The sequence below is a fragment of the Nicotiana tabacum genome, chromosome 10 (genome assembly GCF_000715075.1).
Source record: "Nicotiana tabacum cultivar K326 chromosome 10, ASM71507v2, whole genome shotgun sequence".
In the NCBI taxonomy this organism is placed as follows: Eukaryota; Viridiplantae; Streptophyta; class Magnoliopsida; order Solanales; family Solanaceae; genus Nicotiana; species Nicotiana tabacum.
The window spans coordinates 4,068,547-4,090,911 of record NC_134089.1 but is presented as its reverse complement, the minus strand read 5'-3'; the positions used below and the strand labels follow the sequence as shown (position 1 = coordinate 4,090,911).

The 22,365-nt window shown below is 34.4% G+C and overlaps 1 protein-coding gene across 2 annotated transcripts; it reads right to left on the bottom strand.

Moving 5' to 3' along the window:
* Nucleotides 1–10,625: 10,625 nt before the first annotated feature.
* Nucleotides 10,626–15,253, bottom strand: LOC107782665 (uncharacterized). Of its 2 annotated transcripts, none has more exons than XM_016603566.2 (5): nt 15,001–15,253; nt 14,665–14,927; nt 13,629–13,840; nt 12,916–13,183; nt 10,626–11,032 (listed from the first exon to the last, which is right to left on the bottom strand). In XM_016603566.2, the coding sequence occupies exons 2-5, from the start codon at nt 14,923–14,925 to the stop codon at nt 10,727–10,729; spliced, it is 1,047 nt and encodes a 348-aa protein (XP_016459052.1). In that variant the 5' UTR covers nt 14,926–14,927; nt 15,001–15,253; the 3' UTR covers nt 10,626–10,726. The 2 variants fall into 2 exon arrangements, with proteins under 2 accessions (XP_016459052.1, XP_016459051.1); XM_016603565.2 differs by lacking the exon at nt 10,626–11,032 and adding an exon at nt 11,542–12,245 and having other exon boundaries at nt 15,001–15,201.
* Between the last annotated feature and the right edge of the window lie 7,112 nt (nt 15,254–22,365).

Sequence of the window (22,365 nt, the reverse complement as noted above, 5' to 3'; positions counted from 1 at the left end):
AATCTCATGGTTAATATATTTGTTATCATGCTTACAATTACTAGTCTTGGACTACACAAACATATTTATATTTTTTCTTCATTTGCTTCTTTGTTCGGTAAAGTTGGTGTTTTATTTGCGCTTTGAGCTTAAAGCTCCAACAGACCTTAGATTTTTTTTTTCACTTGTCGCCTCCGATAACACAAATTATATGGATACATTTATTAAATTTATAAAATAAAGCTAACAAAATAAAAACTATTCATACCGTAATATACTTTGTGCCTTAACGAAAAAACAAAAGAAAAAGAAGTATAATTTATGAAATGTTGAAATGGCCACCATGAGTTGTCCTTAGTTGACAGAAAGGTTTAATATATTGTAAAGCTATTTGAAAATCGGAATCAGATTTCTGACCTCAGTTATTATGTAATTGAATGAGAGATTGAAAACGCATACAAAAAGAAAGAAAGCTATCAAAATTTCAACTCTATATATACTGTAATTATGAGCTATGTGCGGACTCTTTAAAATGCTAATGCGTGCGACGATACATCGACTTATAAATCTCATTTACAAGTTGCTACTTATATAGCGCATTTAATGCGATTTATAAAACGCATTTAGAAATCACGACTAATAAAGTTTATTCAGTAAATGCGACTTATAAAATTTTTACATTTAGGAAATAGGAAAAACAGTCACAACATCGCCGTTAAAACAACAATAAAATGTGGTTAATACTATTACTTTTAGTCATTTACCGATAACAATAAGAATAACCCAGTAGAAATCTACTAATGGGATCTGGGAAGGGTAGAGTGTACGCAGACCTTACCCCTACCTCGGAGGGGTAGAGAGAATATTTTCGGGAGACTCTCGTCTCATAGACAAAAGATCTGTAACACCAACAGAAACTAGAAAAATAATATCAGTACCGTAAGAGATCAAATAAATGGAAGGGCAATAATAATAATAATAATAATAATAATAATAATAATAATAATAATAATAATAATAATAATAACAAAAGTGTGAAATACAACAAAAACCGTTAGCAGTCCTAGATACAACACTATCACACTAGCCGGTACAACGAGGAAAAACGCTCGACTACCCCTAACCTATAAAAATATAACCTATAAAAATATATTGTACTTTTGGTCCCTTGATTATTAGTAGTAATTTTGACTTTAGTGCTTGTAATATCTAATTAATAGTATTTAATTTTTAATTAATTGATATGTGCACTTTTTATCCTTTTGCCTATGAATATTCATAAATTTACTGATTTATTAACCACTCTACTGGTTAATTGCTCATGTATTACGTTGAGTTTTTATCGGTACTTCATATTTGAGGATGATCTAGTTCTAAATAGCCCCAATATAATAAATTTTCTACATAAAAGGACCAAAAATGTACATTTTAATTAATTAAAGGTTAAATGTGTTAGTCATATATAACAAGGACCTAAATCACAATTTACCAATAATTAAGGGATCAAGATATAAAAATTGCAGCAGTTTTCACAAGATAAATGTGTGAATAATTGACGAAGTCTCATGAGTTATCCTTAGTTGACGGGAAAAAAAGTTTAGTATATTTGAAAGCTAGTTGAAAATGGAGCCAAAATTGTGACTTATTTATTATTTAAATGAAAATAGTAATACCAAACATCAATTTTCCCTCATGAGTTAAATGATTTTATTCTATGGAGTTAGAATTCTAGAAATTGCACTACTAAGTGTTAAGTGCTATAAAGCATTTTTTTTAATGCAAGTAATGTTTAACATTGCCAATAATTATATATAATTATGTGTAATATATGGATCATATTTTCTTATATGGCCAACTTAACACTGTATTTATGTATGTAAAAATTATTTTTTTCTACTTCCTCAAACTAAATATTTAAATATTTTATATGAGATTTATGCTAAAATTATTTTTCTCATCCCTACGATCAAATAGCCCCTGATATTTCCTTACCAAGGACACTTTTGGTCCTCGATAGTATTGTCAGTAGAGAGAGGTACAACCTTATCTCTTAGTAGTGGTCCCGTAGGGAATATTCCTCTATATAGTTGTAATTCTCTGCATTTTGGCAAATTTATCAATTGAAATCATATTAGTTAACCCTAGCATAACTTTAGCTTAGTATTTCTCTTGATTTCTTCCAATATTTCTCTACTGTTCTATTGCCTTTGGCATCATTTGGTATCAGAGCACTTTCTTGAGCTCTGTGGGTGATAACAATGGCAAATATGGATGAGATTAAGTCTATGTTTGAGAGGATGACAGTTGAGATAGCAAATTCTTGGTTAGGCAAACACAGCTCGAGAATCAACATGAAAGGGCTTTTGCTGAGTTGAAAGAGTCCATTGATGTTGTGAAGAGGTATAACCAAGGAAAAAGCATAGAAGACATGGATGGAGGAGGCGAGATCTACGCAACCAGCAAGCAGTTAGCCTTCCTTTACAAGGAATGGAAATGTGGATGAATCTATATCAAATATAGGATTGTTATTGTACACGATCTCCATTTTAGTAGTCCTAGGGTATGATACCTTATAGCTTCACAGTTACAAGTCATTTTCTCATTACTTTGGGTCTCTCATTTTCTATTTTTATTGGCATTACTATAGTGGGATTTCAAAAAAAAATGGGCTTCATTTTTTAAGCTTCTTATTACTGCAGGAGTCCCACTGCCATTAGCACCTTTTTTAGTACTCCTTGAGCTAATCCCTTATTATTTTCGAGCATTAAGCTCATGAATACGTTTATTTGCTAATATGATGGCCGGTCATAGTTCAGTAAAGATTTTAAGTGGGTTCGCTTGGACTATGCTATGTATGAATGATCTTTTATATTTCATAGGGGATTTTGGTCCTTTATTTATAGTTCTTGCATTAACCGGTCTGGAATTAGGTGTAGCTATATCACAAGCTCATTTTTCTACGATATTAATTTGTATTTACTTGAATGATGCTATAAATCTTCATCAAAGTGCTTATTTTTCCTCTTCGATCGTCTCCGACTCCCTAAAAAATAAGAGTACTTGGCGACCTAGATGGTCAGGGTCTTTCCTTACCTTAGCTGAGCCTTATGTCCCTTCAACATTCCTATTCATCTTGCCTTGTCTTGGGCACCGCAGTGGACTGATTATCCTATATATAATATCTACTCTAAAGATTAAGAGGATAGAGGGTATCCCTTCCATAGATTCGATTGGGATTGATTCTTAGGATCGAGCCCTTATCATAGGCGTGCCTACCGACACCTGTCAAAGTCTTCGGCTTGCACGACGTCTCCTTCCATTTGCTCCAGCTATGAAAGAAAAGAATGGGCGCAACACTTTATTCTCTTCTACCGCTCTTTGTTTACTTCTGGCCTTCCCGAACTCCTACACGGGCGGAGTCAGATCTTGGAGTAAGCTCCTTTCCATGGGCAATCTACACAAGAGTTTAGGCCCCTAATTCGGTCTATGTCTGGGCTGTTGCCGTACTCAAAGGCGAAGGGCTCCAAAAGCGGATGCGATCGGCCTTAGAGGAGAGGGGAGGCAACTTGGGATTCTAGGCAAAGTGCTTTTTTTGTATATAGGCCTTCGTATAGGATAGGATTTTCATTCCTCCCGCCAAAGCTAGAAAAGAAAGGAACTCTCTCTTTTTTCCAGCCTTCTTTTTATTTTAAAGGCATATAGTGCATTCTCGCTTTCAGGGGGAATTCAAGTCAAAATCTAGTACAAGGAGGAAGCGAAAGGCTAGCTACCAGGTACGAAACAGAGTATGACTATAATAAATCATAGAGCAGTGGGGAGCATGCCAATCCCATTAGATATCATTTGAGCTTCCCCTTTCCTAAGATCATGGATGTGGTACTGACGCATGAACTTGGTTACTGGTTTGACCGCTTTGTTGGCAAGTCAAGTAAGCAATACTGCTACGTGGGTACATGGTGGTATTACCACATCTCAGTTTTCTCCAGTTGCCTACCATTTGGGGTTTGGGCCCATGCCTCAGTTTCAATGTCCAAGAGGGGTTGCTTCCCCTCACAAACCAACTTTTACAGCTCCTACTCAAGGGCATTCTACTACTGGTAGTAACAATGGAGGTGGCCTTGCTCAAGGACAACCCTCAGCTGGACAGAATGGGGGTGGTGAACCTGCACCTACAGCTCAGAATTCAAAAACTACATCACCAAGAGGAACAAATCTGACCAGGATGACCAAGCTGGAGTTCCCTCGCTTCAATGGCTTCAATCTTAGGGCTTGGCTCTGTAAGGTAGAACAATTTTTCTCACTAGATGAAGTTGAGTATAACCAAAGGGTTAAGGTCTCACTTAACCTTATCCTAGCTGGGAAGAATATGTGTATGCTCTCATAGATAGATTTGGGGCTGAATATGCTGACCCTATGTCTGAGCTTAAGTTAGTAAGGCAAGTGGGAATGGTGGAGGATTATCAGAAGGAGTTTGATAGGACCATGACCAAGCTGCACATCCTTCTGGAGTATGCTATTAGTGCTTTCATCACTGGTCTCAAACCAAAAATTGGGTTTATAGTGATGAAACATCGACCCTTTTCCTTACCACAAGCTTACCAGTTGGCTAGGAACACTGAAGCTCAAGTGAATGCTCAGTTGAAGAGGACTAAGTCCACACTGTACAGTGGAGGGTCATCTCATACTAGGGGCAACACTTATGGATCTACTATAAAAGGAGGGTTCCCTAAGAAGGAGGGAAACATGCTTAAAAAAGAGGTTGCTGCTAACTGGAACAAAGGAAATACAAGGAAGCTGACTACAGCTTAAATGAATGAGAAGAGGCAGAAGGGATTATGTTTTTTCTGTGATGAGAAATTATTCCCTGGTCATAAGTGTAGTGGCTCCAAACAGCTGTACTTGTTGGAGGTGGAAGAAGAAGGGCAAGAGGAAGAAGAAACAGGAGACTTAGTATTGGTAGAGGAGCCTGCAGAGATAACTGAAGAAGTAGGAGAAGAGGTGAAGGGAGAAGTGTGTGAAATATCAGTCAATGCTCTACATGGAGTGCCAACATTCCACAATTTGAGAGTGACTGGTTATTGCCAGAAAAGGCCACTAAGTATATTGGTCGACCCTGGTAGAACACATAATTTCATTGATGATGATGTAGCAAGAAGCCTAGGAATTGCTACCTTGAAGATTAATCCTCAAACCATCAATGTGGTAGATGGGAACAATAGGCAGACACATGAGCTTTGTAAAGACTTGACTTGGCTACTGCAAGGGGTCACTTATACAGCAAATTTTCTATTGTTACCATTGGGCTCTTGTGACTTGATATTAGGAGTGCAGTGGTTGCTTCCATTAGGAGATCTTAAGCTGAACTTTAAGGAGCTTACCTTGGGGTACAATTACCAATAAAAGGAGTGTGCATTGAAGGGGGGAGTGGATAAGATTAAAACTGTGGAGGCTAAGAAGTTGGATAAACTAGCTAACAATGGGGGACAACTATTTATGTTGAGTGTGCTACCTAGGGAGGAGGAGCAGACAGAGGTTACCATCAACATACCGTCACAGATGCAGTCATTACTTGAGGAGTACCATCAGCTATTCACTGATCCTAAGGAGTTACCTCCCTTTAGAGGACCATTTGATCACAAGATACCATTGCAGGCAGGATGTAATCCTATAAACCTCAGACTTTACAAGTATTCTTTATCACAGAAAGATAACATTGAGAGGTTAGTGCAGGATATACTTGATCAGGGAATTGTGCAGCCAAGTTCCAGCCCTTATGTTTCCCCAGTAGTCTTAGTGGGAAAGAAGGATGGAAGTTTGAGGCTATGTGTTGATTATAGGGCTTAAACAAGGCTACCATCAAAGATAAGTTCCTTATTCCAATCATAGAAGAACTTCTGGATGAATTGGGTGGTTCACAGATCTACTCCAAGATAGATCTTAGGTCTCGGTACCACCATATCAGGATGACAACAGAAGATATATCCAATATAGCATTCAGAACTCATTCAGGTCATTATGAGTATTTGGTAATGTCTTTTGGACTTACCAATACCCCCTCTTGCTTCCAGAGTTTGATGAATAATGTGTTCAAGGAGCATCTCATGAAATTTATCTTGGTATTCTTTGATGATATCCTAGTATTCAGCAAGAACATGTCTGAACACTTGGTACATCTTTGGATGACCTTTGAGTTGTTAGTGAAACATAAGTTGTTTGCAAGGAAATCAAAATGTTCTTTTGGGGCTAGTAGGATTTAATATTTAGGGCACATCATATATGCTAAAGGGGTAGCTACTTACCTAAGAAGATTATAGCAGTACAACCATGACTTTCACCAAAGAATGTCAGGGAGCTAAGGGGCTTCTTGGGGCTGGCAGGCTACTATAGGAGGTTCATCAAGCATTATGGAGTGATCAGTAGGCCTTTGACAGAGCTGCTCAAAAAAGATGGGTTCCAATGGTCTAATAAGGCAGAAGAAGCATTCAACAAGTTAAAGGCAGCCCTCACATCAGCACCTATGTTGGCACTCCCAAACAATCAGCTTATGTTTGTAGTGGAAACTGATACCTGTGACTATGGTGTTGGGGCTGTGTTGATGCAAGATGGCCACCCTATAGCCTACCTCAGCAAAGGTCTATCAGGGAGGCACCAAGCTTTGTCAGTTTATGACAAAGAACTTTTAGCCCTTGTCATGGCTGTTACGAAATGGGCACAGTATCTCATGGGAAGACATTTTGTGGTAAGAACTGACTAGAAGGCATTGAAGTTCTTGCTAGACAAGAAGCTTCACACTAGGTCACAGATGAAATGGATAGTTAAACTCATGCAATTTGATTTTGTGATAGAATACAAGAAAGGGAGAGAAAACAAGGCATCTGATTCCCTATCCAGGGTTCCATCAAGGGAATTGGCAATGATTCTGCTCACCCTAACTAACCATGAGCTCTTCCAGAGAATCAAGGACAGCTGGGTAAAGGACAAGGAAGCTGCAGAGATTATAGGTCACATCCAGGAGCAGGGGGAGGAGCAGAAGGGGTACACATTTGTGAACCAACAGCTGAGAAGGAAGGGACAAGCTAGTAGTGGGCAATGATAGTTCTTTGAAGCAAGAAATCCTTCAGATATGGCATGATAAACCTACAGGTGGCCATTCTGGAATGGAAAACACCTACAAAAGGTTATCTAATCTTTTCTACTGGAAGGGGCTCAAGAAAGATGCGGCAAACTATGTGAGACAATATGCAACATGCCAAAGGAGAAAGTATGAGAATAGTGCCTATCCTGGATTGCTACAGCCATTACAGATTCCTAACACACCTTGGGCCAGTATTAGCATGGATTTTATTGATGGGCTCCCTAAGTCCAAGGGCAAAACAACTATACTAGTAATGGTGGACAGATTCACCAAGTATGGTTATTTTCTTGCTATCAGCCATCCTTACACTGCCACTTCTGTGGCCCAGGTGTTCTTAGACCATGTTTACAAATTACATGGTATGCCAGAAAATATAATCAGTGACAGGGATCCAATATTTGTTAGCAAGATTTGGCAGGATCTTTTTGCCATGCAAGGTGTAATTCTCAGCACATCCGCATCATATCATCCTCAAACCGATGGTCAAACTAAGGTGCTCAATAGGACTGTGGAGACTTATTTAAGGTGTTTCTGTGTTGATAGCCAACAATATTGGGCTTCTTATTTGTCACTGGCAGAATGGTGGTATAACACCACCTTCTATTCAGCCATTCAGACCACACATTATGAAGCCCTCTATGGTCAACCTCCTCCTACCCATATCTACCTGGTGATGCTGGTGATGAAGAAGTAGATCGAAGCCTCACTACTAGGGAGTTGAAGGTTCAGTTGCTAAAGTTCCACATTCACAGAGCACAACAAAGGATGTCAAGCTTGGCCAACAAGCATAGGACTGATAGGAACTTCAATGAAGGAGATTGGGTTTATTTCAAGCATCAGCCTTATCGACAGATTACACTTTCAAACCATTCATTTTCTAAGCCTTCTGCCAAGTATTATGGTCTATACTAGATCCTACAGATCATTGGTCCAGTTGCCTACAAACTTTCACTCCCTTCTCATGTTGCTATCCATCTCACTTTTCATGTTTCATAACTCAAGCCCTGTTACACCATACCAGATAGAGTCAATCATCCTCCAGTGATTGATGTTACTAGTCCCTACTGCGTGGAACCTCAAGAGATCTTGGACAGAAGGATGATCAAACGAGAAAACAAGGCAGTCCCTCAAATTCTGGTTCAGTGGTCCCAAATGACGAAGGAACAAGCTACTTGGAAAAACTATGCAGTGATGAAGTTGAAGTTTCCTTCATTCCTTCCTTGAGGACAAGGAAGATTTTCAAGGGAAGGGCAATGATGCAAGAATGGATTATACTGGGTTGGGGAAAGTAGTACATGTCGCTTGCAGAGTTGTACTTGACCGTTATAGTTAGTTGGAGTCAATTAAAAAAGAAAGTTTCAGTTGTTACACTTTAGTCCTCTTAAGTTTTAAGTTTATGTTTACAGTATTAGCAATTAAGTCTGTAATTTCCTTACCAAGGACACTTTTGGTCCTTGATAGTACTGTCAGTAGAGAGAGGTACAACCTTATCTCTTGGTAGTGGTCCCATAGGGAATATTCCTCTATATAGTTGTAATTCTCTGCATTTTGGCAGATTTATCAATTGAAATCATATTAGTTAACCCTAGAATAGCTTTAGCTTAGTATTTCTCTTCATTTCTTCCGATATTTCTCTACTGTTCTATTGCATTTGGCATCATTTTATCCACAGAACAATTAGAAAACCCTACTTACAGACAAACTTCAAACTCTAATTGTAAGTGAAGTAATGAAACAAACTCCACTTAAGTAAAATAACCTAGAGAGAAACTCAATTCATGTCCACTCATAATTCATAAGAAGCCAGAGACGACTGCCATTAGCTATAGACAGTTCTATCATTATATGTACAACTTCTTATGTAATAGTGTAGTAACAAGTTTATATACATAGGGGTAAAAGTATAAATATAAACATACTTATCGGGTTTACGGTTTATCCGATAAGAAAATTGAGTAATCCACCCCCTAACCGTTAATCCGTTAATTCTAAAATCTCAATCCGCTCACTATCCATTACCTCGATAATTCGATACCAATAAACCAATAAGTCATCGATTCAATTTGATTAACGATTTTGGTTCGATTTTTAACAGCCCTAGAGGATGGGGTGAAATTAAAAAATAGACAGATTTACAACTGATCGTTTAAAAATAGCCCAGTTTTAAAAGTAATCGAAATTTAGCCACTTTTCATGTAAAGATAAATCTGAGCGAAAACACTGTTCAAAACCCGAAAAATACGCCAGTATATTATGATGGAGTTCCAGCATAAGTATACTTGAACTCCAGCATATTATACTGGAGTTCCATGATAAGTATGTTGGAACTCCAGTATAATATGATGGAGTTTCAACATAAGTACACTAGAACTCCAGCATAATATACTGGAGTTCCAACAAGTATATCGGTCCAATATAATATGATGGAGTTCATATACAGGTGCACCGAACTCCAGTATATTATGCTGAACCGGTCTCTATTGCAGCAAAATAGTAACTATTTTTCATTAACTTGGTAAACGCTGACTATTTTTAAATGACCAGTCCGAAAACTGGCTATACCGTGCTATTTTCACATAGGACGGTACTCTAACCGATTGAATAACAAACCTATGAAAATTAGGTGTATAACACAATATCATCTTTATCTTTATAAATCATAAAAGATTCCGTTGAATATGTAATTTAGTCCTGGGGCCACCACTCATTTTCATTGAACCACCCACCCCTTATGGCCTTATCATATTTTAGGTGAATTATAATCACTCACGTTATTTGTCCATATGCTATATCCCAATCAATTCAATCTTTTTTAATGGGCCTACTTCACCTAATTCGATTTCTTTCAGTTGTCCCAACACCTAAAGAAATAGTAAAGAATTATTCCTTTAAGCCAAGTGATGACAATTGTCCCAACACATAACAAGGGTTAAGCACACGTCACGAGTTTAAATTTTATCGCAAACAAAAGCCTGATATTTAACCGGAGTAGGATAAAAAATACGATCCATCGAGTTTCTAACCGTGTGTCTACAACAACAACGACTCAATTCCAAATAAGTTACGTCAAAATTTAAGTTGTCAAGTGCCATTATGTGAAAGTAAGTCAAATGGTGATCTTCCAACTGCAACACATTCTAGTGGCAACAACAACAACAATGACAACTCAACTATAGGCAAGTTGATATCAGTTATATGATTTTCACCTTCTTTGTTGCTCCATTTAAGCTCGTATTCAATTCAATATTACAGAAATTTAGTTTATTTGGCACTAGAAGCAGTGGCGGAACCACCTTATACCAAGGGATTTCAATTGACACCTATTCGTCGGGAAATGTGACTAAGAGGTCACGACTTCGCGCCGTGAAAATAGCCTCTTGCAGAAATGCAGGGTAAGGCTGCGTTCCGTACAATAGACCCACGTGGTCCGGCCCTTCCTCGAACCCCGCACATAGTCGAAGTTTAGTGCACTGGACTGCCCTTTTATTCAATGCCATTGAATCCAATACTATTAAACAACTTAAATATAGCATTTAGCTATTAAAAAATATTCAAATATGTTCAATGACAAAAAAGTCATTGAATACAATAATAAACCAGCCCCATACATCTTTATAGCACAAAGGGCTCTCCAAGTAAGAATGTTTTCATGATTTTATCTCCCATTCCTTCAGCCCATGGAAACATATGACCTCCACCTTTCATTTCATGATAATGAACCCATGGTAGTTTCTGCGCGACGTATCGTTGTAGAATGACAGGTACATGACCATCTTCATCACCTTGCCAAATATGAACAGAGCCTTCGCCGTCTGGGAAAGGGTTCTCGAGTTCCATTGGATCGAATTCCCATGTCCCGAAACCTATCATTATATCCCGGTGGATCGTCTCGTACTCCCCTTGTTGTCTTACCAGGTCCTAACATCATCAGGAAACTAACCAAAGTTAATGGAGTAATATCACAGAACATAATACAGAGGTTTAGTCCTTGAAAATTGCAAGCAGACTCAAGTATGCATTAGGCAAGAAAATGTGCAGGAAACAGTAGCTCTAAGTATATGCTAATCAAACTGTGATCCTCTCTTATGTCAATGGCCATTAACCTGTTTTTCTGTCCAAATTGTCTTTTATGGTTAAATCTTGATTTGGAAGTAGTAGTTCAAATCCATGTTGTGCAGACTCTCCAAAATGTTGCCGCACCCGTGCTGGATCCTCCAACAATGTACTACTTTTGGAGGATTCGATATGCACGCGGCAACATTTTCGGAGAGTTCGAGCAACATAGCTTCAAATTTACATGTAATGAAATGAGGATATGCTAAGAAGCTAAACAAGTAAATTCTCCATATTATAGCTTTATAGCAAATGAGTCACCTTCACATCAAAAGTAACATATATCATTACTGCACCAGAAACAATAATAAGAGTTTTAGCACATAACCATTCATTACTTGAATAAAGCAACTCAACAATAATTTGATAATATTGACAAATATTCAAATTTGTACAATAACAAAGAGTCTGAATCCAATACTAAACAAGCCCCATAGTATAGCTTTATAGAACAAAGGGTGTATGTTGCACCGACTCCCAAAATATTGCCGCATTTGTGTCGGACCCTCCAAAAATGCACTACTTTTGGAGGATTCGACATGCACGCGATATTTTTGGAGAGTCCGAGCAACATAGCAAAGGGCTCTCCAAGTATGTTTTCATGACTTTATATGTCATAGACAACTTAATTGGTATATACTTGTTAATAAATATTCAAATGTTCAACGACAGAGTCGCTGAGTTCAATACTAAACCAGCCCATAGTATAGTTTTATAGAACAAAGGGCTCTCCAAGTAAGAAAGTCTTCATAATTTTATCTCCCATTCCTTCAGCCCATGGAAACATATGACCTCCGCCTTTCATTTCATGATAATGAACCCATGGTAGTTTCTGTGCGACGTAACGTTGTAGAATGTAAGGTACATGACCATCTTCATCACCTTGCCAAATATGAACAGAGCCTTCACCATTAGGGAAAGGGTTTTCGAGTTCCATAGGGTCGAATTCCCATGTCCCGAAACCTATCATTAGGTCGCGGTGGATTGATTCATACTCCCCTTGTTGTCTTACCAGGTCCTAATCTCATCAAGGAAATTACCAAGGTTAATTGAGAAATGTAACAAAACTCAGGATTTTTTACACTATCAGCGTAATTTTACTGGCTGTAGCAAGTGATCACTCTATCTTCTAGGTGACAAATATCGAACTTGATATCAGGAGTTGCCTATTTTTCGCATCGATGTGAAAAAACTATACACTGTCAGTGGACATAAAACTCAATGATTTTTATGTTAAAACATTACCATACAACGAGATAAAAGCAGAGTTAGTAACGATAATCCAATATTACATTATTTAGACTAATGATATCAAATTGCCAATGACCACTTTCACAACTAACCTATTTTTCTCTGCAGATTGTCTATTATGGTAAAATCTTGAGCAGTGACAGATCTAAAATTTATAACTGCTGGTTTTGAGCTAAAAGAGCGAGTTATGCAATGTATATTTAACTCTATTTATACTTATTTTTCACGCATATATATAGGGTTCAAAGGCGAAGCACTAACGAACCCATTGTTGAATCCGTCAGTGATTCTTGAGTACAACAAAAACAACTACGTCTCAGTCCCAATTAACATGTTGGGGCCGGCCATATGAATTCTCACTAACCATGTTCTCCATTTAAATTCAAATTAGTGTGTTATGAAATGAGGATATGCTAAGAGACTAAACAAGTGCTCACCCGATATTTACTCTGATAGGAATCAAAGATAGGCATTAGTACTCGGTCTTGTTCGAAAAGAATATCTTCACTGCAAGATGCAACACTAGAAGATGGAAATAACTTTTGAGTGTTCCACCAATATGTCAACCATGGGAGATAGTGAGCAATCCGAAGTGTCCATTGATCTTGTACAAGCTGCTCATAGTATGCTTGTTTTGTCAAATTTGCAGGAAAGCTTTTCCACCAGTAGTTAGTCACTGGAGTAAGAAGAATTGCTCCAGCCAATCTGTTACATATTTCAAAAGTCACATAGTTAAGCTGGAATGTATTCAGATGAACCATATTATCAACTGGAGTAAGAAACAGCAGCTTTTTTTTTTCAACTGCGTCGATTGGTTGTCAATCTTTCAGTTTTGCGACTTTACTGATATAAATTTTTAGTCCAGTGACTAGATATAACTGCAATTCCTAAGGCAGACACAGCTTACGCGCCTTGGAATTTTTGCAGATTTAGCATGCCAATGTAGTTATTTGAGTTTAACTTATATACATCGAAAGTATGAACATCCAAAAGATACCTACAAGTAACACTATAAAAAGCGAGATCTGTAATCTTGAAAATAAGGCAGGTTATCTGTTAACGATAGTTAAAAATAACCTGATAATAAAAAAATCGCTTTACATTGTCGGTGTATTTTAAATGACAAGAATTTGTTTTAAGACTTTAGTACCTGTGAGGAATATACTTAAGAAGGCCCCAAACAGCTTGTCCACCCATAGAAAATCCCATAACATAGAATTTAGATCCCAATTCCAATTGATCAGCTAACTCTTCTATATCAAGAGCTAAGGTTTTTGGTGTTCTTTTGGGATGAGGATCACTTTCTCCATAACCAGGTCTATCAATTGACACAATATATATTCCCAAACTTTGCATAACTTCCTGGCACCACAACAAAATTATATCCATATTAAAACTCAAAAAAAAAAACATTAAAACTATTGCAAGAAATAAAAACATGTAACATGATATGAACAACAACAGTAACAACAACATATCCAGTATAATCCCACAAGTTAGTGGCGGAGCCAGATTTTTACCAAGGGGATTCGGAATATTAAAAAGTAAACACACGAACATGCCAATGTGATTCAACATATACTATTTATGCATAAAAATCAATTTTGACCTTATATAAGGTGTAATTTTTCGGCCAATGGGGTTCGGATAAACCCCTTCCGCTCCCTAGCTCAGCCCTTATATAAGTGGGATCTGGGGAGGATGGGGTGTACATAGATCTTATCCCTACCTTCAACATCTACTATTTATGCATAAAATAATTTCAATCTTATATATGCAGTGTAATTTTTCAGCGAATGGGGTTCGGATAAACCCCTTCCGCCCCTAGCCCCGACCACAAGTGAGGTCTGGGGAGGGTGGGGTGTACGTACACCTTATCCCTACCTTCAACATCTACATTTTATGCATAAAAAATAATTTTGAACTAAATAATTTTGGTCTTATATATACAGTGTAATTTTTCGGCAGAGGATTTCATCAGATGAATCCCTTCCGCCACCCTAGCTCCGCCCCTGCTACAAGTAAGATCTGGGAGGGCAAGGTGCACGTAGACCTCACCCCTATCCTATGTGAGGTAGAGAGGTTATTTCCGATAAAACCTCAGCTCAAAGAAAAGCATTTTCAACACAGGTTTGAAAAAATACAGTAGTAAAAAAACTATGATGAAAATACTGAAGAGAACATACAGGAGAAATAGTGGTGAGCAGAGCAACATCATGTCTAACACAATCAAATCCATGGATGAAAACAAATTTATGTTTTGCTTGGTCTCTAGGAACACCATTTTCTTTATAAGCCAAATATCTGCCATCAGAAAGCTTGACTCTTGGTGCTGTAATTGGTGGTCCATTAGGTGAGCCACAAATCTTGGGAGGTGGTGGCATAATTGCCTTATAAATTAATGCTAATATCACTATACCAAAAAGGGCTATCATTTTTCTGGTCATTCCTGCAAAATTGTTTCCAGATTAGCCACTAAAAGAAAACTCACAATTCAAGAATCAAGAAAACAAGAAAATTACCTTATAAAAATGTGCTGATAAAATCTTGAGAGCCTCCTAACTAACTTGAAAAAGTAGTTGGACAATTCAAGAAAACAAATAAATATATAAAATTATAAAGATATGAAGGGAATGGTCACAACTTTTGCTGCAGAGTGTAGTGTGTTTTAAGTGTTGTGTTCTTCCTCAGTGCTCTACCTTTCCCCTATTATATATATAGGCCTACCTCATACAAAAAAAATTAAAGGAAAAAAAAAATACTTTGTAAGCAACCAAAAAATAAAAATTTGAAAAGTCCTATTTAATTTATTTTTTTTAAATTATTCTAACCCTTAGGGATGACCCCCACTTATATATTAGGATAAAATATTGTACTTCATTAGTTGAGGTTGGTGCTTAGCTTTAGATGGTCCACATAAGAAATAATGGAGTCTATACCTATTGTTTAGGTTAAATCATGTACAATTATCTCGTTTAAGTAACAAATTGACATATATATATATATATATATATCAATTAATATTTTATTAAAAAAATTACAAAAAAATACACATGACACCATAGCATAACAAAAAATGGCCAATGTTTTTAGGTTTTAACTGACCTAGTCCATATTGTACATATTTTGAAAGCACTAGCAAATTCAAAATCTGTGTTCTTACAACCATTGCTTCTAAAAATTATGGAATTAAATATATGTTCTCACAATCATTGCTTTCACTCTCTCTTCTTCCAGCATCTTCTACATATGCTTCAAGGAGTCGTCCGCCATTACTGCTTCTCCCCTTATGTCATCTGGTTGCAATGTAAGAAAATCGAAGAGTAGAAGTCCACTATTGAAGGCTATTCAAAGCTTTATTTTCGAAAATATGATTTGAGTTTGTTAGTTGTTTGGATTGGGTGTTGTTCCAATTGATTGAAAATATCAAAAGGAGCTCAAAATTTAAATTTGAAGTGATTTGGAGTAGATTTGAGTTAAATTTCAAAAAAGACGCAAGGAAGAAGACAAAGTCAGTCTTTTGTATAATTTTGTATAATTTTGTATAATAGTGTATAAACACTTCTTATACACTTTTATACACCTTTATACACTTTTATACACCTTTATACAAGCATCTGTAGACGAACTTCTTCCACGATTTTCGGTTGCAATTCTTGTTCAAAACCAGTCCAAATCTCCATTAAATGACTTTAAATTTTATATACAACCTCTTTATACTATTTCTAACAAGCCTAAATAACACTCACTCCAAATTTCTCACAAAATCAAATTTGGAATTTAAATCAACATATTTAAGCCTGTTAAAAATCTAATTTTCACCACCAAAATGGATTTGGTTTGTTGAACTAATATTTGAGTCACAGTCACTGATTCAAAAATTAACTTAAAAGCTTGAACAATATTTTTAAAAATTAAATAGTAATTTCGAGAACAGAATTGAATATTGAGTATTAGCCTATTATTTTTGGGCTAGTTGGTTGTAAATTGAAATATGGGTTATAAAATTTAAAAGTAGGGAGCACGGTGGTTCTTATGTGAAATTTTCTCTATTTTATTGATAATAAGGTATGTATAGAGTCGGTGTATATCCAATGTGAAAAAGTATTTTAAGCTATATAGAAGACTTCTTTGATGGGAACTACCGCAACAATAATAATATATCCAGTGTAATTCCACAAGTTAAGTTTGAAGAGGATAAAGAGTATGCAAACTTATCCTTACCTTATACAGATAGAGAGGATGTTTCCAGTAAACCCTCGGTTCATGCAATAATGAAATAGTTAAAAAAGCAATATTAATAGCAAGAAAATAGTAAACTCAAAACAAAAGCAAGCAGGTAATAATAAAAATTTAAGAATATGAAAATACAAAAATAATACTATCACACTAAATTATCACACAAAGTATACTGATCCAGCATAATATGCTGGAGTTCATACACAGGTGCACCGAACTCCAATATATTATGCTGGACCGGTCTCTGTTGCAGAAAAATAGTGGCTATTTTTCATTGACTTCGTAAACGCTGGCTATTTTTGAATGACCAGTCCGAAAACTAACTATACCGTGCTATTTTTACCATATTTTTGGCCGGTCGACCAAAAATAATTATATTCGCTAGTTAATTATACGAAAAATATACATTAATTATAATATATATTTCCCTTCTTTCTAGGCCCAATACATCGAATAACATCCTACTTTATAGAAATGTGCATGTTCATCATAATCTAGTACATGTTATTTTGGAATACTTTATAGAACGACAATTTTTTTTAGTAAAGAGTATTTTTTCTTTAATAATGGTTAATAAATTTGGAAAACTGAATGAATAAGAGAGAGAAAAGACATCTTTAATTTTGGGATTATAATGTTACAATAATCAAACAAGATATATATATACACACAACAACAACAACAACGACCCAGTATAATTCCACAAGTGGGGTCTGGGGAGGGTAATATGTACGCAGACCTTACCCCTACCCCGAAGTAGAGAGGCTGTTTCCAGGAAATCCTTGGCTCAAAAAAGCAATAGGAGATGATATATTAGTACCATAAAAATGCGTAATAAAAATAACAACAATATATAAGAGATATGAAATATGAAATACAGGATACGAAATACGAAATAGATGACTGGTATATTACAACTAGAAGGTAAAGCCCTGCATCAATAGACGACCAATGACATTCCTAGTCTAACTCCTAACTGGATAGTCACCCTCTATTGTGCTGTAGAAATATTCACACTCTCCCCTAACCTACAACCTTAATGCTCGACCTCCATAATTCCCTATCAAGAGCCATGTCCTCAGTAATCCTAAGTCGCGTCATGTCCTATACTGTATATATATATATATATATATATATATATATATATATATATATATATATATATATATATATATAAAATCCAAAAAGTTTTTCTTTATTTCCAAAATCCAAATGACCCTTAATTCTCTTGCTTTGCTTTGAGGAAAATTCCACTAAGAATGACAACTAATTTGATGTGCTAACAAAAGGAATGCTCATTATCTCATTTTGGCGTCGTAATCATACCCACTTAGACCTACTTAATAAAAAATATATACTCTGCTCAATTTGAAAGTTTTTAAACAATAAATAACGTTTTAAGAAATAGTTCAGAATTATTTTCTTTAGTAGGAGACGATTTGTGATATTTAAAAAATATAAAGTTACAATTTAATAATTGGGATCCTAACTTACCAAATTTTGATTCTCAGGAAATATTTAAAATATCTGTATAGGACGAAAAGTAAAGGAAAGTTCCAAAAAGAAAACAATGATAGCAATTCCAAGCTACAACTCATCTTTGTAGTTGGATTTTCTTTTTATAATTGTGTTGTCCGGGCTAGCTTGCGCGCATCTTGATTTGTTCTACTGAATATCTGATATTTCCCACTAACAACAGATACCAAATAACTCTATCTATCAAGACTTGAACAAACGGGAAGAAATTACCTTATATAAGTAGACTTAGATAGCCTTATGTACTTGAGTTGATCCTTGTTTCCGTAGGAGAACTAGGATTTAAACTTTATAATTCTAAATTTTAAAATAGCGATATTATGTGTTAGTAATTAATTTTTTATTATTATTTATTGAAGGTTTTAATACAAATATAAGATTTGAACGATAATCACAAAACTTCAAAACTCCAATCCGTATTTTTCTCTTTTTTGAAAATAGAATAAAAAATCTTATACATGTCTGAAGGAAAATTTTAATTTCCAACAATGTCAAAAAACAACCAGGACAATTTTAAACAACTACAATGACGTAAATAGACAAACTCCTAGGCAATTAAAAAAAAGGACTTTAACATTATGGTAGTAGCTCGGTGCGTAAAATATTGTGTATTCACGCAAGATTCAGAAAAAAATCGTAATCTAGAGATGTAATATAGACAATATATATCAATGCAAATATTAGTGGCGGGTTACAGTTAATCCAAGATTTTCCTTCCTTTAATATTAATAGTATTATTTTAATATATCATTATTAATTTCGAAAAAGAGAAAATAAAAGAAGTAATCGTCAATTCCAAGTAATATTCATGATTAGCATGCCTTACTTTACGAGTTTGCGTTGTCTTCAAGTTAATGAAAGAAAGTGGGTAGTTTGCAGCAGGTGTGAAACATGCTTGTCTTCTGCATTTCTTTTATTATTATTATTATTATTATTATTATTATTATTATTATTATTATTATTATTATTATTATTATTATTATTATTATTATTATTCCGCTGTTGATCACATGTTAATTTGAAATTGATAAGAAGTTAAGGAAAAAGGGTAATATATAATTGTTTATTAGTCAATAAAAGCTGCTACGTGAAAACAAAAAAAATATCTCGATTTACTGTAAAAGATTTTGGTAATTCTTTCCTTTTCATAATTAAAGGGTATGTAAGGATTAAAATTCAAAATTGTAATATTACCAGTTCATTTTTAGATTCAAGAAAAAGAAGTCGTTCTTGAGCAGGTTGTCTTCGACTGGATCAATACATGTTTAAACCCTAAAAAACTCCCGAAGGTCTACCAATAGATCGATTAATTTATTAATCCGATAATCCGAATCAAACCGATAAAAAAAAAAGTCGATTATGATTGGTTTGATTTAATTTGATGTTGGAAGAAAAAACACGACCATAATTGGTTTGGTTTGGTTTGGTTTTTTCTATTATATAGAAGAGAGAAGAGGAGGTCGACCAAGGGCATCATGGTCATTTCCTATTCAACTTAACTATCTTTTGTTTGAAAGCAGACTACCTGACACCCTTAATTTCTTTTTTCAATTAGTACTTTTAACTAAAAAATTATCTGTTTGGTAATTTTATATTTCAACATTTATTTGATTAAAAACATACAATGGTTACATTTATTTATATACGGCAATTCTATTATCTTCTTAAGAAATATTATTTCATTTGTTTTATTTATCGACTATTTTAGGTAAAGACTATTTTTTAAAAAGTGGTAATAAATTATGCAGATTTTTATTTTGTATTAGTATCAATTGATATAATTTTAAACAAGTTCTCATTAAATTACAATTTTAATTGGAATATTTTATAAATTAGCAAAAAAAGTATTTAAGAATAAAATAGAGTTTCAACTTCCTTTTTATTATAGAATATTAAATATTGTTCAAATTGTATAAAAATGATTCCCTCTATAAAATATTATTTGAGAATAATCTAAACAAAAGATTAAGACAACTAATTTGGTTTTTTTTTTTTTTTTGCTTTATTATATATCGGGCAACATAAGAAGTATCATTCTGCAGGATTATATTTTTCCCTCTATGATTAAAGTTAGTTAGTTGGGTACTTCCTCTATGTTCAATAAATAATACAACATTATATAAATTTCAAAATACATAAATATAAATTAACTATTTATAAAAAAGCCCAACAAATAATTATGGTAAAGAAACTTGTATTAAACCATAGAGTATCTCAATCATAACAAATGAAACTAGAAAAATATTGTAATGCTTCAATTTATGGCCAATCTGATTAGTATTTAGAGTGATTGATAAATTAATTTATTTTTAATAAATTATTCAGATATGTCATTAAACTAGAATAAAATACAAATTTTATGGTAAAAAATTCCGAATCATTAAAAATTACAATTATTATTTGAAGGAACAAAAAAAAAGTTTTTTCGTCAACTTTTTGGAAATAAAATGACTATATTTTATTATTCAAATTTTGATTAATATAAAAAGAAAAATAATGCATTAACACAATTGAAAATACAAAATAGTAAAACTATATATATTCAATTTAAACAACGAGAAAATACATCACAGCTTATTTTTCAATTGACTTTTCAATCATTTTTTTATAATAAATTTTAAGTTTGGTGGTGCAGATCTATTTTTTTTAAATAAAAATGTAGAACCTATGTAGAAATATTCTATATTGCACTTGAAGTATTATATAATCTTTGTATAATAAAGTATCAGACTTCAACAAGTATTACAAAGTGATTGGTATAGTAATATGATTTTAGAAAAATTAAAATACACATAACGCAAAAGATTTAAAAAAACAATATAGGCAAATGTGGTTCTATACATTATTACACAAATGCCTATATTCTTTTTCTTTCCCTAAGGACGAATAAAGTGTGTAATTAGCAATAGACCAAGAAATATTAAAAGGAAGAAAATAAGAAAAAAGAGCAACAATTGGGCCTATGCATCGCACAAGTACGTCATCTAGTAACTAAAAAAAGTCAAACCAAAACTAAACCGACATGACATTATATGTATAGAAGTCTTAAACATGTTTAATACATAAAAATATTTATTGTAGTGTAGTTTATAAATATTTTCTTAAACTTTTTCATAGTTTTATCTTTTAACGTATTATTTCAAGCTTGGACTTATAATTTTTGGATGCTCCAATAAGTTTTGTAGTCCATAAATGGTAGTAACTCAAATAAATCCTAAACCAAAATCAAATCAATATTAATACTAATAAAAGACATTCAATTCAATAGTACTATAAATGAAAATGGTATTGGATATCTATTTTTCAGTTTTCTTATGGTTTAGATAAAATGCATAACTTATTTTTCTGTTAGTGTTTAGTCATGTAAATAATAGTACTTATTAGTCGTACTTATTTTAACAACTTAGTAATTTTAAATTATGTTTTTTTTCATTATGGCTTATTAATTATTTATTTTATGCGATTTTATTATCTAATATTTTTGTACAATGTCATGACTCATCTCATATTTATATTATTTTATTGCAAAACACCTTTTAATAGTACATCCCAACAGGGGACGACCATACTTGTTCAATTTATCTCTTCCAACTTGGATCCCATGAGGCGGACCTTGGAAAGTTTTAACATAAGCAGGAGGGATTCGCAGATCTTCCTGACATAGTTCTATCTTACTAGGATTAGAGATATATTTGGCGTACAAATTCTATGTTTTGTGCTATGAAGACTTTATGAAGAAAAAAAAAACTCGAAAAAAACCCGAAAAACCGAAAAATCCGAGATTTAAAAACCCGACTTTTACTGGTTTGGTTTGGTCTTTAGATTTAATAGTCCTACACAATTAGTTTGGTTTGATAATTGAAAAATGTAAACCGACCCGACCTATGTACACCCCTACATGTAGATACGAAAGAAAAAAAAATTAATTTGATGAAGCAAGATTGTTATAGAGCAAACCTTGTTATGATTAATATTAAAGCAAAATGAGGTAATTGGAAAATATCTATCTCAATGATTTAGTTCGCTTTCATGGTCAAACTTTGGGCACATTGACAATGACCATAGTGATGCTCCATCGTACTAAATCAACACCACTTCAACTAACCTTAATA